Raw genomic sequence first — 16,656 nt, forward strand, 5'->3', positions numbered from 1 at the left:
TTGCAAAAGCATTGGCTACCCGAGCTGTGTTTTTTTGGCTAGGAATATAGATTCATATTCGAGTTTGATAATCAAAAGTTGATTTCTCATCTCAATCTTTTTTTAGTAAAGCGACTGTTGGGCACTTCAACAATTGAACTGAACATTCGATCTTCTCTGTGTTCCATTTTCTACTACTTTCTCCTTTGTTGGTAGAGAGACAAATAAAGTTGCCGAATGAGTAGCAAAGAAGTGTCTCGGGCTTTTTATAACCATTTGTGAAATAGAAAGTTAACATATTTCTATCATATTTTATAATGTCCGAGATAATTTATTGATAAGCAATAATGCAAAAATTATGAAATGTACAATCTGCTCCTATATTTTTTTTCTTTTAACTAAAATTAATTTTGTCATTGTAAGTTCCAAGTTGAAACAAAATCGATATATCATCTTGGCAATTGGCGAAAAACAGCTAATGGCTACGGGCAAATTTAAAACCTAAGGAGGTATGATCTTCCTTTGCTCAGAGAACTAATCAACGTGCTTTCTTAAAGTATGCCTTCAACGTATATTTGGACAAACATGATCTTACAAAGAAAAAATATATATAAAAATCGAACACATCGGTAGCAGACACAGCACATGAATCCAACACACTCTACCGGAAACATTTAATATCATCTTTCATTGTAGAAACTATAAACTTTATTGACAGTTCTTAGCAGGACAGCCATATATTCAAAATAGCAGGGAATATTTTGAAAATATTCAGGTAGAAGTCTCATGGAGATACTTGAACTAGGATTCATACTATAGATCAAAGAGAAAATTGATCTTTTCATTAAAAAAATTATCAATTTCTTCTGTTAAAAACTAATCTTTGTACGTCAGAACAAGGTATGCCACGAGTAATTGTCTAATTATTTATCAGACACTGTAAAAATAAATGAAATTTTTAACAGCCCCTGGACTACCAAATATTCATCAAGAAGTTTAAAGAAGGATAGAACAAAGCTCAATGTCCCGAACAAAACAAAACTAGTAAATAGTTTTAGCAGAATATTCGATTATTAGAATTTTCTTTTCATTCCAAAACAAGTAGAACAATGAAACAAAAACATAGCAAAAGAGTAACACAAATTAATCCTTACAATTAAGCAGAATTGACCTTTTGTAAAACTATCTAAGAAAAAAAATATTATCATCATTCAAACTTCTATGGTGGATTGCATAGTTCATCTAATCATTCTTAGCTGCAAAAGAATATAAAGCAGCTAACTCAAACCACCAGCAAAATAACAGCTAAAATCTCAATTCTAACCTGTTGATTCTTTAGCCTCACGAGCTTCAGCATTACCAGAAACCAAACCAAGTTCTTCCTCGAGCTTCTTCCATGCTATCAAAAAGTTGGGAGGAAACGTCTTCTTTACCGTCCTGATTAACCCTTTCGCATCCTTGATCTTCTTTTTCATCACCAATCCCTCCACCAAATGCTTCAAAGTGTTAAAATCAGGAATCTTATGCAACCTCACACTCTCTTTGAACACCTTATAACCTTGCTCATACAATCCATTTAAACATAAATAAAACACCAGCGTCCGAAAAGTAGCCGCATTTGGATTACACCCATTACCTTCCAATCCTTCATATACCTTCTTAGCTTCATCCAACATGCCTCTCTTACAAAAACAAGTCATCAGATAATTATAACTAATGGTATCCGGTTTCAACCCCAGGGTGCTCATATCGTCAATCAACTCCTTCACTTTCTCCGGCTCTCCGCCTTGAAAATTCGAAATCCTAACGTTATAAGAAGCAACATCTAATTCGCAACCAGTCTTCATCATCTCAAACCACAACTTCTCTGCCTCTTCCGTTTTTCCCTTCTTATACAATGCGTTTAAAATTGTTGTAGAGGTAACTGCAGTTACCTCCACGCTTTTCCTTTCCATTTCTCTTAGAACCTCAAGCCCTTTCTCGGGATGACCCGCTTCGCAATAAGATTTAACTAAAATCCCGTAGGAAACTTTGTCTGGTGAAAGACCAATGTATTTCTTGGGAATTTCATCGAACAGCTGGGGAACTCTGTCAAATTGCCTAGACTGATTGCAAGCGGAGAGCAAGGCGTTGAAAGAAATGGTTGATCTGGGGGTACCAAATTGGTCCATTTGATGGAAAGTTTTGATGGCATGATCTAACATGCCAGCGATACCATAGGATCTGATGAGAGTAGAGAGGAAAGGCTCCTGAGAAATCTTGGGGTCGGTTTTGTGGGACTCTATTAAGGATTCGATGTCGGAGAAACGACGGGACTTGGCGAGGCGGCGGACGGTGAGGTCTTGAGCGTAGCGGGAAGAAGAAGGGGAAGAGTAGTGTTTGGAAACGGAAGAGTAGATTTCGAGGGCTTTGTCAGGGTCGTACTCAGTGCGGAGTTTGCTTTTGGCTTGGGAAACCGAAATGGAGGAGTAAGCGGCGGAGGAGGCAGCGGCGGAGGAGGCAGCGGCATTGGAGGTGGCCGAAAAGTGGCGGAGGTGGCGAAGACGAATGGAAGATGACATGTTTTTTGGTAGGAGACTTGTTAGGGTTTGGTTTTAGGGTTTTAGAGTGGGAACGGAGCAGAGCAGCTTAAAATCAATGGTCAGAGAATTTTGCTAATGAACTTCGTTAAGTTTATTTTTAACCTTCTATTATTATTTTTTCTTATTTCTTTATACACACAACACGATCATTCAAATCTTTATTGGCCAATCAATATTACATATTTGTTACGTGAGCGAGTTTTTTTTTTTTTTTGGATAGTTAAAATTTACTTGGAAATGGCACCCTTTGTGAAAATGAACGTATAACATGGAAATGTTCACTGAATTACGAGTGACCCAAAATAACCTTGTATTTTAAATATAGGGTTTTATCTCTAGATAATTTTCTTTTTAAAAAATAAACTTCAATTTTAAGATGATAAAGAAAACATGTACTCGTTTGTTTTAAAATTTATAATACAAATAACTAGCCTTTATTTGATATTTCATCTCACTTTTAATTCCAGTGCCAACACACAAAATAAATATCCTAAAGCTGGTTCGAATTTTAATATTTTCTTCATCCTTGATACCAAATTAAGAAATGCAGGAGATACAAACTAAAGGACATTTGGAAGAGGAGAGAGCATGTCACAAACCTGGCAATTGGCATTAGGTACAAAACCAACATTAGAATTACAATAAGAGGTGGGAGTCATGGATAAATTTCTTATACCTTGTCTATATCTTAACTCTAAAAACCTAAACGAATAAAGAACCAGTTCGTACAACTACATTGCATCATAGGCGTAGCAGATAAGATATGGCTCATTAGCCATCATACTCCCCCTGTGCAAATTTGTTCTCAGGATAGAACACAGCAATTACTTGATTTTCACCAAATCTCCTTCCATTCATTGCAGCTTGGGCTTTTCGGGAACCTTCCACATCTGAGTACTCCAGAAATACCTTCAAATACCAAGCAATTGCGGTCAGTCAGTAACTAAGGGAAAGAAATGAATAAGGGGCAACTAGCAGAAACATTGCTAATGCAGGTCGATAACTAAAACAACAGGATTTCTTACAAATATAGAGCACTGACCTTCCCAACACCTGGTAATGATTCACCATTTGGATTCGGGCGGGGTATGACAACATTCACCAATGCACCTGCATATTACGTGTGAAAATTTCGAATCCACATAAAACTTTATTCAGGGAATTAGTTAGAAGAAATCAGTGTGAAGAAAATATAGATAAAGAATTAGTGTCTTCTGTCTGTGCAAGCTTAATTTGCTAAATTTGACTCTTTAATAACAGAAGCGAACAAGAAGAGCTGTAAAACGGAGATATAAACAAAAGGGAAAACGGAAATTAATAAAGTATACAGGACTTAGCATGTTAAAATAACTTTAAAAACTTAATAAGGAGGGTCAGGTACAACAAGGATGGACCAAATGGTTTTAAGAATAATTTTACCATGTTTTCCACCCTCTTGCCTCATGTCTTCAACAATGTCCCCATACTCCTCATCATCTCTAAGATCGTCTTCACTAATTGCTTGAGTCAAGCACACAACCTTTGTGGGCACACCTTGTGGTTGCAACATAAGCCTCTGTAAAGGACAAAGACACTGCAAATTAGCCTATCATGTATAGACGATACTTGCAACAAATGAGTAAATTTTAGAAATAAAAATAGCACTACCTAATCTTACCTGCAAAGCAATCTGCTGCTGTGCATGCTGAAGGATGCTCTCTTGCTCAGGTTTAGGCTGGGTAGCACCTTGGTTTGCTCGCCTAACAGTGAGAGTTTTATCACCCATTTTAATTCCATTTAAAGCAGCACAAGCGATGTCCGTAACTGACAGATCTTGATATATGCAGAAGGCATAGCCCTTTGAGTTTCCAGTTTCTCTATCTTTTACTAGATCAAAACCTCGAAGGGGTCCAAAAGACTCTAACAACTCCCTGATCTGCGCTTCAGTAAAGTAATATGGAAGCCCCCCCACAAAAATGCGGTCTGGACCCTCAAGCCCACCAGCAGACCCTGGAGATAGACCTACAGCTGCTAGATTAAGATTGGGACTGGGCTGACTTGGACCAAGAGTTGCAGCAAGCGAAGGGTTGTAGTCACTGGGTCTCCGAACCTTCACAGGTGCTCCCTAGAAATTCAGACAAGTCATTACAATTTCTTGTATTTAAATGACTTCAGTATGAAGATCCTAAAGAATATAGAATACCTCAAAGATAATCCCATCTAAAGCCATCGCATTACTAGCTTCCTCAACTGATCTCATCTCTACAAAAGCAAACTTCTTTTCATGGTTTATGTAGACATTAACAACAGCATCCCCTGAATGTAACAGAAAAGGATGAGTGACTAGAGACATAAAGCAGGTATTCCAGTCCTGCGATGTATCAAAAAATTTCTCCATATACCAGGACCAGCAGTATTTCCACCAATTGCAGCCATAACCTGGCTGAAGAAAGTCGCGACTGACTGCAATATAATATTTAGGTCAGTTCTAGCAATAAATGCAACCAATAAAATGAAATGTTTAACTATAGTGCAGAGTAACACCTGTTCATTTGCAGTGGGAGAAAGCCCTCCAACATAGACGCGCCGAGCATGCCTCGTAGCCTGAAAATGAAACGATAAATCATATAAGTGCCTGTAATTTATGAAAATTATTCTCAAGTAAATAGGTTCTAAACTAAAAATGTATGCATAATCCACCAAACCTGCTGAGTCATTGCCTGAACTGGCATAAGAGGGAGACCACCAAACTGCTGCAAAAAGCTGGAACTTATACCAAGTTCGAGAACACAGGACCTCACAACTATCACATACGCACGAGAGAAATACATACCTGACCAGTTGCCAGAGGAAACATGTTTGGAAACACTCCAGGTAGGGTTGGATTATTCCCTGGAATCTGGACTGCAAATGAAATTCAGATTTCATATTAGGATATAATTATAAATAAGGATTTTATTCCTATAGCGGCTGATTCAGCAGAAGGATTTTTATGCCTCCTATCCTATAGCATATCTGAACCTCTTAAAGATAAAAAGAAAAAGAACACACCATAAGCAAGTTCTGGAGGAAATACTTGTAAGACTACCCAAAAAGGCAATAGTTGCCAGTGGAAAGACGAACAATACCATTAAACCGGTGCATTGGTTCCTCCTTGTACACAAAAGCTACAGAAGTCGGCTCACGCCATTGCCTTCTTACAACAAAGACAAAAACATAGAAACAAACAAACAAACACCAAACACAAGGCAAAACCAAAACTCTCTCAGTTCCAGAATTATTTCACCAAGTATATAAAATAATATTAAAACCCTTCTAAAGACTGCAGCTTAAATGGCTGTATATACAAAATGGAAGAAAAAATACAGCTTACCAAAAGCACACCAGATTTTTATAGGAACTTTCCACTATATATCAACCAAAAGAACAGTAGCAGTTAACAAAATATAGCAATCTTAAATCTAATGAAGGCATATGTACCTGTGGTGGCAGTGACGGCAGCAGCAGCAGCCGCAGCAGCACCACCAGAACCAGCAGCTAACATTGCTGAAGCAGGAGGTGCCATGTCAAAGCCACTAATCCTTTTGCTGCACATAAATAAAGTATATCAAGGGCAAGAAATATAATTGGCATGAACTAGGGTAAAAACCTTTAAAATTCTCAAACTTTAGTTCCAAGACTTGGACATAAAGTTACTCAGCTACAAGTATATCGCTTCATCTTGTAAACAAGGAAAACTATGGTCTTTACAAATTATGAAGTTCATCGTGACCTACCTCTTTGAGGGTGAGCGAGAGCGGGACCTTGACTTTGATCTGTGTTCAGATCTACGAGACCCACGCCTATTCCTGTCCCCCCTATCTCTGTCATAATCCCTTCTCCTGTAAACAGCATTTAGAAATATTACTCCTTTAACCACTAGAAATAAGAACAACCAGAATGGAGTAAACAGAGTAATCACAATCAAGGAAGCTTAAATTGATTTATTTATGCTACCTTTCATAGTCTCGACTTCGGTGATAATCATCATCATCTCTATCTCTTCCCCTTTCTCTCCTTTCGCTCCGCTCCCTACTTCGATCCCTACGACGATCTCTGTGATGACGGTCACGGTCCTTTTCTCTGTCCCTATCCTTACTTCTTTCCCTCTCCTTGTCTCTTTCCCTGTCCCTATGTCGATCAGAATCCTTATCCCTTCCCTTATCGCGGCTTTTCTCTTTTTCCCTACTTCTAGAAGACCCTCTCTCGTGCTCACGTGATCCATGCTGCAAATATTTGATCAAATTAACATTAACGAATATAAAAGAAACAATTATATAGCTAAACGAACTTGATTCACAAAATAAAAAAAGCAAAAAAAGTACCTAACAAGAAACAAGACTAACCCTAACATATTTGTTTTCATAAACGACTCCACTCATACAACTATAATGACATTAAAAAACACCCTAGAAACTTAATCAATTAAATTTCATCCAAGTTTTGTTCAAAAAAGGGTCAAAACAAGCAATATCAACAGCTGCAAACTGAGAGAAAAAGGAACCCTAACTTCAAGCGACCTCGTGTTAGTGAAACGAACGTACCTGAGATTTGGAATCGCGGTGATCATCAAGCCCACCGTGACTACCTTCGCGAGGCTGAGGAGAGGGAACACCGCCATTGCTGTTTTCAAGATCCTCTCCGTTACTCTGGTAGCAAGCTTCGAAATCGGTCATTTTCGTTTTTGGAGGTTTAGTCTTTAGACTATTTAGGTTTTTCTCTTTGTTTTCGCTTAGTAGCTGCGACTACTGAAAAAGCAAGCCGCTTACTAGATTAGAATACAGTTTTTAAAATGTTATTTATAAATGATTTTAGGGATAATATAATTTTTCGGTTCTCAACTTCGCAATTAAGTACATTTTGATACTTGTACTTTTTTGTTTATTTATTTTGATATTTAAACTTAACAATTAGATTTATTTTGATATTTCAAATTGAAAATTATAAAATTTTAATGACATAGTGCACTGAGATTGTGTCATACCACCACTTAAAATTTTAAAAAATAATAATTATAACGACCTAATTTTTAGTAGTGTCAGAAAATGCAGTTTCGGGATCTTGTTTCCATAAAAAGAGCTTTTAAGTATTTAGTAAAGATATTTATGGAGTTATTATACAGGTGAATTGAGTTTTGGATAGGTAATTTAACATAATTAGTGATTAATTAAGGTTTAGGGACTAAATTGTAAAATCTAATTGGTGTAGATTTTTAATTAGGAAATGGTTTGGGATTTAATTGCAATTAATTAAAGGTAAAAATAGAAATTAGACCATCCATAAGCATTAGAAAATGGAGTGTATAATCATGTGATTGTTCTTTTAATTAAATTAAGAATTATATTATTAAACTAAGGTTAATTAGTTTATTAACCAAACTAATTATGCTTTATAAGTGAACTTCGGTGGGGAGAAAGAGAAAACCTATTTTCCCTAACCGAATTAAAAAGAAAGAAAGAAAGAAGGGGACACTATTTTCCTAAGGTTTAAGCTTTTAGCTTCAAAATTCAAGTAAGTCTTTAGTTATTTTATTGTAATTTTTATGTTTTTGAGGTTATGGGAGTTTGATTTAGCTAGTTCATGTACCAATTTGTAAAAATTTTAAAGTTTTGAAACTTACTACTGTTGAGAATTGAAAGGTTTAGGTGTTAAATTGATAGAAATTAAGCTTAGTTTAAGAAAAAGACTAAATTGTAAAGCTGAATTGATAGTTTTATGCATTAGAGATCAAACTGAATAAAATTTAAAATTGATAGTAGAAATAAGAAATAAGAGATCCTTAATGGATAACAGTGGAATCAGATTTTAATCCAAAGCTATAGATTGAAAGTTATGTTAGTCCCGATTTTAGGGACTAAATTGAAAAAATTGAAAAATTTATATAAATTGATAATTGATTGAGAATTTGTTGATTATTGATTTTTCTATATGTTCTACGTTAATCCATAGCTAACGACCCAGATTTATCGAGAGGGAAAGGAAAATCCAAAGCCATTGATAAGTAGCTCGGAATTTCAATTTGTATTTTTATGATTCAGGAACTATTTATTTTCCACATATGCATGTCATTTTTCATTATATGGAGTTCTAGGTGAGTTATTGATAATTACTTGAGTTGATTGATGTATTTCAGATTGATTTCCGAGATAGAGACTAAATTGAATAAAATACAAATTTTATGATTTACTTGATATATGATAATTGACATGAAATTGTATTGAAACATATTGTATGTGCTTTGAAATTATGAAATGATGATGAATTTTGATTGATGAATTGTAAATTAAACCAAATGTTCTAAATTGAAAGTTGAATACTTTATTAGTTGTTCGAACTGAGTCAGATATAGTTGGCATGCCATAGGGTTAGAGTATCGATTGAAAATCGTCATTGCCAGACAATCTAGGGTGGTAGTTTGTATTTCTAATTCAACATGGCCAGGCAACCGAGGGTGACAGAATAATCAGTTTGTGAAAACCATTATGGCCGGGCAATCCGAGGTGGTAATATGTTCTTGATAGCGTCATTGTTACTAGGCAACCTGGGGTGACGGATTCGTGTATCCATTTTGAGTGTGTGTTGGTTAATAGTGTTATAAACTAATGAATTACTTAATTGATATGTGGAGTAATATATATGAAATGGGAATACAATAGGTGAAATGAATTAAAAACGAGCTCTAAGGGTCAGTCGTGCATTAATGAACCTAGCGAAATAAAATATGGTATGAGATGAGAAGTATGTATGTGTGTGTGTGTGTGTATATATATATATATGAGATGAGAAGTGTTTTACATAGAATTGTAAGGAATTAGATTAGAAATTGAATGTATACATGTTGCATAAGTTATTTACTTTGTTTGAATCATAGATTTACCATTGAGTGTATTTCTCAGCATACAATTTGTTTTCTTCGTGCACAGGTACAATAAATTCTCGATAGTTCAAGCAGATTCCAACATCCAGAAAATGATCTTTGACTTAGCAAAGTTTATGTGTCTTTTGTTGTAATTAAAGTGGCATGTACCTAATTGAGTCACTTTTATTTAGAATTATACTTATGTGAAGTTGCCTTTTGAATCTTAAGTATATATGGATGTATCTATATAAATTAAACAAATGGTTTAACATGCACTTAGGTAATGCAATACAAATGACATGGTAAATTTGGTTATGCATGTATAAAACTTAGGTGATTATGCTAGACAATAAATATAAATGTGTTTTGATCTTAGTTGATGGTTGAAAAAGTTGTTGCTCCATGAATGGTAGTTTAAGTATTGCAATTGATAGTGGAGATGACTTGTATAGGATTTTATCATAATATGTACATGTTTGGAAATGGGATTTGGTAAATTGCGGGTTGTTGTTCTGTAGAAATTACATAAACACTATGTGACGTCGCGATGTCAAACGTACCACGTCGCAACAAGAAATGGCCTATAATGTCATGGAGAGACGAGGAACCCCATCGTCCCGACGAAACCAAATAGTATGTCACGTCGCAATGTCAATTCTGTAATTTGATTTCTTTACAATCTAGGCTTGTTCAATCTCGAGTTAGCATTAGAGCTTTCGTAAGCTTGTATCAAACCTGATAATGACTATTTGTCACATTATATGTTTATGATATTTGTATTTATATGTTTAATAGTATGAGATTGTATTTATTTGATTGTAGTTGTTCCGGCAACGAATACGACACACTATAGCTTGGACTTAGTGGTCGGGTATAGGGTGTTATATTTAGTGGTTACAAAATTTTGAGTGATGACGTGGTATCATTTTAGAGAGTCACATATAGTGTTTTAATAACTGAACCAGTGGTTGAACTGGTCAAACCATTAGTTCTCGATTTAATCAGTTTGACAGGTGTTGCTAGACTAGCAATAGTTAAGCAAATAATTAAAAGTTCATAAATTTTTTTTTAAAAAAAGTATTAAACTAGTTCAACTTGGTTTTTGTCTTAGGTTTCTATTTGGTAAAAAAAAACTCTCCAATCCCTTTCAATTTTGAAATTGAGCAAATTAGTCCCTATAAAAAATGGAGCAATTTAATCTTTGTCAGTATAAAAAATGAGCGACAAAGACAATTAATCACGACGGGACTAAATTGAAAAAATTGCAAAATTTATATAAATTGATAATTGATTGAGAATTCGTTGATTATTGATTTTTCTATATGTTCTACGTTAATCCATAACGACCCAGATTTGTCGAGAGGGAAAGGAAAATCCAAAGCCATTGATAAGTAGCTCGGAATTTCAATTTGTATTTTTATGATTCAGGAACTATTTATTTTCCACATATGCATATCATTTTTCATTATATGGAGTTCTAGGTGAGTTATTGATAATTACTTGAGTTGATTGATGTATTTCAAATTGATTTCCGAGATAGAGACTAAATTGAATAAAATACAAATTTTATGATTTACTTGATATATGATAATTGACATGAAATTGTATTGAAACATATTGTATATGCTTTGAAATTATGAAATGATGATGAATTTTGATTGATGAATTGTAAATTAAACCATATGTACTAAATTGGAAGTTCAATACTTTATTAGTTGTTCGAACTGAGTCAGATATAGTTGGCATGCCATAGGGTTAGAGTATCGATTGAAAATTGTCATTGCCAGACAATCCAGGGTGGTAGTTTGTATTTCTAATTCATCATGGCCAGGCAACCGAGGGTGACAGAATAATCAGTTTGTGAAAACCATTATGGCCGGGCAATCCGGGGTGGTAATATGTTCTTGATAGTGTCATCGTTACTAGGCAACCCGGGGTGACGGATTCGTGTATCCATTTTGAGTGTGTGTTGGTTAATAGTGTTATAAAATAATGAATTACTTAATTGATATGTGGAGTAATATATATGAAATGGGAATACAATAGGCGAAATAAATTAAAAATGAGCTCTAAGGGTCAGTTGTGCATTAATGAGCCTAGCGAAATAAAATATGGTACGAGATGAGAAGTATGTATATGTGTGTGTGTGTATATATATATATATGAGATGAGAAGTGTTTTACATAGAATTGTAAGGAATTAGATTAGAAATTGAATGTATACATGTTGCATAAGTTATTTACTTTGTTTGAATCATAGATTTACCATTGAGTGTATTGCTCAGCATACAATTTGTTTTCTTCGTGCACAGGTACAATAAATTCTCGATAGTTCATGCAGATTCCAGCATCCAGAAAATGATCTTCGACTTAGCAAAGTTTATATGTCTTTTGTTGTAATTAAAGTGGCATGTACCTAATTGAGTCACTTTTATTTAGAATTATACTTATGTGAAGTTGCCTTTTGAATCTTAAGTATATATGGATGTATCTATATAAATTAAACAAATTGTTTAACATGCACTTAGGTAATGCAATACAAATGACATGGTAAATTTGGTTATGCATGTATAAAACTTAGGTGATTATGCTAGACAATAAATATAAATGTGTTTTGATCTTAGTTGGTGGTTGAAAAAGTTGTTGCTCCATGAATGGTAGTTTAAGTATTGCAATTGATAGTGGAGATGACTTGTATAGGATTTTATCATAATATGTACATGTTTGGAAATGGGATTTAGTAAATTGCGGGTTGTTGTTCTGTAGAAATTACATAAACACTATGTGACGTCGCGATGTCAAACGTACCACGTCGCAACAAGAAATGGCCCATAATGTCATGGAGAGACGAGGAACCCCATCGTCCCGACGAAACCAAATAGTATGTCACGTCGCAATGTCAATTCTGTAATTTGATTTCTTTACAATCTAGTCTTGTTCGATCTCGAGTTAGCATTAGAGCTTTCGTAAGCTTGTATCAAACCTGATAGTGACTATTTGTCACATTATATGTTTATGATATTTGTATTTGTATGTTTAATAGTATGAGATTGTATTTATTTGATTGTAGTTGTTCCGGCAATGAATGCGGCACACTATAGCTTGGACCTAGTGGTCAGGTATAGGGTGTTATATTTAGTGGTTACAAAATTTTGAGTGATGACGTGGTATCATTTTAGAGAGTCACATATAGTGTTTTAATAACTGAACCAGTGGTTGAACTGGTCAAACCATTGGTTCTCGATTTAATCAGTTTGACAGGTTTAGTTGCTAGACTAGCAATAGTTAAGCAAATAAAAAAAAGTTCATAAATTTTTTTTTAAAAAAAAGTATTAAACTTGTTCAACTTGCTTTTTGTCTTAGGTTTCTATTTGGTAAAAAAAAAACTCTCCAATCCCTTTCAATTTTGAAATTGAGCAAATTAGTCCCTATAAAAAATGGAGCAATTTAATCTTTGTCAATATAAAAAATTAGCGACAAAGAAAATTAATCACAACGTTAATGTCTTCTGTCAATTGTACATAATTTTGATTGGTAAAATAACAAATTTAGTCTTCAATGTTTACATACTTTGTCATTTTGGCCTTAATTTTTTTTAAAAGATCAACAAATTATGCCTTAACATTTACATATTACAAAATTTTGAGGGATAGAATGTGTAAAATTCGAGGTCTAAATTTATTATTATACCAATCAAAATCATATACAATTGATGGAAAATATTAAAGTCGTGATTAATTGTCCTTAGTTATTCATTCTCTCTTATTATATACCATTACAAAAGCAACTTATAATTTTGTTTGTCCAATGAGCTTGCGTGTTATCCTAATAGGATATCCTTAATCTCTTTAAATTAAATTTGTTCACCCAATACAATCTTATTTTATCTTATGGTAATCATTACATCTTCCTCCATGAAAAAAAATCTATTACTAACAAATAGTTATAAAGTCATTTATCCTAGACACATGACCCGTGGCCACGTATCTTTTTTGTCAAGTATGCAAAGCCAATGAAATGGCATATTTTAGCGTTTATTGGACAATAAATTCCACTATTGTAAGTAAAGTTATGCCATATATTAGTTATATACCCAACATAATAGTTTTTTTACTCTATTACCAATTAAACTCAAACTTTTAATATATAAAAAAGCACATGAGCCACACAAACATAGTCAGTTACTTATTAAAGATTGAGGTAAGTCACACCATGAATGTCACAAGTGAAAAAAATTATAAATGAATCGAAGATAAATTCAACTTGGGTCTTGCCCGATGTACCATCGATCTTGCAATGACCCGATTTTAGACGATGTAGGAAAATATGGTTTCGGAACTCAATTCCATAAACTGAGTCAGAAAAATATGAATAGAATGATTTATGAAGTTAATATGGAGATTTATTAAGGAACAATTTAGTAATTGAATCCAGAAAATCATTAATTATAGTTCAGGGACTAACTTGTAAAATTTTGATCACTATTGAATTTTAATTTGGAAAAAGCTTGAGGACTCAATTACTAATTGACCAAAAGACCTAATGGTTATTTAACCATTATTAAGGCATGATTTAGTGGCTGGGACCAAATTAACTCATCCATTTCTACTTAATTAGTTTAAATTGGATTATGATTATTAAACATAAATTAATTAAGTTAATTAAATTTAATGGCATTTCTAATTGAAGTATATACAGCAAAGAAGTGGGAGATGACAACATTCATCATCTTTTCCCTTAGTTTGTTTCATCCTTAACTAAAGGAAGAAAGGAATTTCTTTTTTATTTTATTTAAAAAATTGGTCCAAAATCCCTAAAGTAAATATGTTTTTCTTTTAATTTTTTTATGTTTTCATGATCATCTAAGCTTGATTAAACTTGCCCCTACTTTAGATTTGTCAATTTTTAAAGGTTTATCAAGTTTCCATTAATTTGCATTTGATGAAATTGAGTTTGGTTTTGATGAGAAATTGAAGTATAAGTTTTGAGCATGTTAGGACTAAGTGAGAAGGTAGTGAAAAGTGATGGAATTGATTAGAAATTTAACAACGCTTGATAGTTAATTTTGTGACATTAGGGAATAAGTTGAATAAATTGAATGTTGTTAGGAAATTATGCTAAAGACTAGAAATTCATGGTCCCTAATGAAAGAATATGAAATTTGATTTTAATTTGATGTTAAATATTGAAAAATATGAGTATTTCGAATATAGGGAGTAAAACAAATAAAATGCAAACTATGTTTGATCATGTGTTTTTCATTGGGTTGACTGAAAACTAATATTGTTTCTATGCTTGAATTATCGTTTGTATTTAAAGACGATGTTGGGTCATGTCATCCTATTTCAAGAGAAAGGAAAGGTAAGAGCCGTAAACGAGTAGCTAATACATTTTTGTGCTTCCATGATTTGAATTCTATACATATACATATATTTTCATATGACTTGTTACAAAATAGCTTGATTAAAGTAATGATCTTACTTATCTCTTGAATTTGGCAAGTATTACATGGTTGGTAGCTTATGAAAGATGTGATGATATCTATGTGATGATATGAAATGATATGCATTGAATTGAATTGAATTGGGCATGATATACATGGTATTGTATGAAACTATGATATGTAAACATGAATATATATGTGTGTGTGTGTGTAAGTGTTTGAAAAACTGATTACCCTCTCAACGGCCTTGAGCAGATTCGGATATTTTTGGCATGCCATAAGATTAGATTAGTGTACGAGATTTTACTTCGATTTATACCAGTGATGCGCAGAGCGCATATTTTACTTCAGACTTTCTGATGAAGAACTAGGCACATTCATTTACTTTGGTTCATACTGATAAGGCGCAGAGCGCATATTTTACTTTGGACATATCGATGAGGCACTAAGGGCCAAATAGATTAATGGGATGGTTGTATGAACCATGTATCTGTATTGAGTCCATGTCTAATTAATAGAGATTATGAAATATATATCATGCCATGTGACATTTGATATAAAATGTTACGATTGAATACCAATGTTAAAGTAACAAAAGATGGCATGTGAAAGATCATGTAAACCAGTTAAAATGAGCCCTGAGGGCTGATATGGATATAAAATGAATAAATAGATTTGAGATAGGAATGAGAAACTAACTATAGCTATGATATGTAATAACATATATTTAATTGAGATGTGTAAACTCGAAATTATATAGGGTTTTTCTATATGTTTTTACCACCTTTTTACTTAATTATTATGTTTATCTCGAGTAATTATTATTGAAATAAATGAATTTTACTTAATTAGTAATTTTAGACATGAAATTATAAAGTATGTGATGTAATGACCAATTTTGGCTTGGGTCCAAAAAAATAAAACCAAATACAATGTCCAAGTCCAGTCCATTACAAAACCTTCAACACAACTAGAAATAACCCAAATTATATCTAACCCATTTTACAATCCAAAACCCAATCCCAAATTAACCAAACCCTAACAGCCCAAGCCCAAAACAGAAAATAAACCCTATCTTCAGCAAAAAGAACAAAGAAACCCTAGGACCAGCCGTCGCTGCTCCTCCATGTTAGCACATCCGTGCACAGCTGGCCTTCGTACCTGCAAACCAAACAAAAGAGGACAGACGTAGCAAAAGAAAAAATAGAGCAAAAATATTGTATTTTTATTTTTCTTTTTCGGCTATAATGGCCATGAAAACTACGATGTAAGCTCCCTTCTTTATGAAGACACACAATAGCAATAAAAAAAAGAAAAACGAATTCAAAGTTTTTAAAGGTTGTCATTTGATCTGCTTTCTCTTTTCATTTTTTTATCTTGATTATTCTATCTTTTTTCTTTTTAAAAATAAACACAAAAAATAAAAAAGAGGGAGCCGAATATTACCTTTTATGTTTATGCCGTCGTGGGGGGGGGGGGAAGGAGGCCGCTATTTCCGATGAAAAATAGTATTTTTGGGGTTGGGGATTAAAAAGAAAAAAATAATATTTTTTTCTCCGACCAGCATGGATGGCGACGCAGTCGCTGGCGACCGGTGGCCGCCATGGTGGCCGATGGCCGAACCCTTGGCTGGATTCTAGGCTATGCCCAGAGAGAAAAGAGAGGATTTCTTGTTTTTTTTTCTCTGAAGCTGGGAAGAATGATTTTTTTTCAAATTTTTTTGACTTATATGGGTATGCCAAAACGAAGCGATTTGCCCATTGAAATCGAGATTCC

At 33.8% G+C, this 16,656-nt stretch overlaps 2 protein-coding genes across 8 annotated transcripts; both read right to left on the reverse strand.

Moving 5' to 3' along the window:
- Window positions 1-1,049: 1,049 nt before the first annotated feature.
- Window positions 1,050-2,846, reverse strand: LOC107926679 (pentatricopeptide repeat-containing protein At4g36680, mitochondrial). The gene has a single exon (XM_016857570.2). It carries the CDS (start codon window positions 2,538-2,540, stop codon window positions 1,299-1,301), a length of 1,242 nt encoding a protein of 413 aa, XP_016713059.1. The 5' UTR covers window positions 2,541-2,846; the 3' UTR covers window positions 1,050-1,298.
- A 221-nt stretch (window positions 2,847-3,067) lies between these two features.
- Window positions 3,068-7,361, reverse strand: LOC107926667 (splicing factor U2af large subunit B). 7 transcript variants are annotated; one of them, XR_005906664.1, is made up of 14 exons: window positions 7,124-7,354; window positions 6,537-6,805; window positions 6,317-6,421; window positions 6,021-6,127; window positions 5,374-5,444; window positions 5,246-5,293; window positions 5,085-5,144; window positions 4,943-5,003; window positions 4,744-4,856; window positions 4,219-4,665; window positions 3,981-4,116; window positions 3,604-3,671; window positions 3,175-3,470; window positions 3,068-3,132 (listed from the first exon to the last, which is right to left on the reverse strand). XR_005906664.1 is itself a non-coding variant. In XM_041084084.1 (13 exons), the coding sequence occupies exons 1-13, from the start codon at window positions 7,253-7,255 to the stop codon at window positions 3,333-3,335; spliced, it is 1,755 nt and encodes a 584-aa protein (XP_040940018.1). In that variant the 5' UTR covers window positions 7,256-7,361; the 3' UTR covers window positions 3,151-3,332. The 7 variants fall into 7 exon arrangements, 6 of the variants coding, with proteins under 6 accessions (XP_040940018.1, XP_040940019.1, XP_040940021.1 ...); XM_041084084.1 differs by lacking the exon at window positions 3,068-3,132 and having other exon boundaries at window positions 3,151-3,470; window positions 7,124-7,361; XM_041084085.1 differs by lacking the exon at window positions 3,068-3,132 and having other exon boundaries at window positions 3,151-3,470; window positions 5,246-5,290.
- Window positions 7,362-16,656: the final 9,295 nt, after the last annotated feature.

Source organism: Gossypium hirsutum, chromosome A12 (assembly GCF_007990345.1).
Source record: "Gossypium hirsutum isolate 1008001.06 chromosome A12, Gossypium_hirsutum_v2.1, whole genome shotgun sequence".
In the NCBI taxonomy this organism is placed as follows: Eukaryota; Viridiplantae; Streptophyta; class Magnoliopsida; order Malvales; family Malvaceae; genus Gossypium; species Gossypium hirsutum.

What these genes read in the sequence shown, in the direction of transcription:
- LOC107926679 (XM_016857570.2), bottom strand. Translation starts at nt 2,540, where the DNA reads ATGTCATCTTCCATTCGTCTTCGCCACCTCCGCCACTTTTCGGCCACC.
- LOC107926667 (XM_041084084.1), bottom strand. Translation starts at nt 7,255, where the DNA reads ATGACCGATTTCGAAGCTTGCTACCAGAGTAACGGAGAGGATCTTGAA. An exon ending in GCAAGAGGGTGGAAAACATG is followed by an intron (nt 3,672 to 3,980) that starts GTAAAATTATTC and finishes CGTAATATGCAG; the next exon opens with GTGCATTGGTGAATGTTGTC. An exon ending in CATTACCAGGTGTTGGGAAG is followed by an intron (nt 3,471 to 3,603) that starts GTCAGTGCTCTA and finishes TGGTATTTGAAG; the next exon opens with GTATTTCTGGAGTACTCAGA.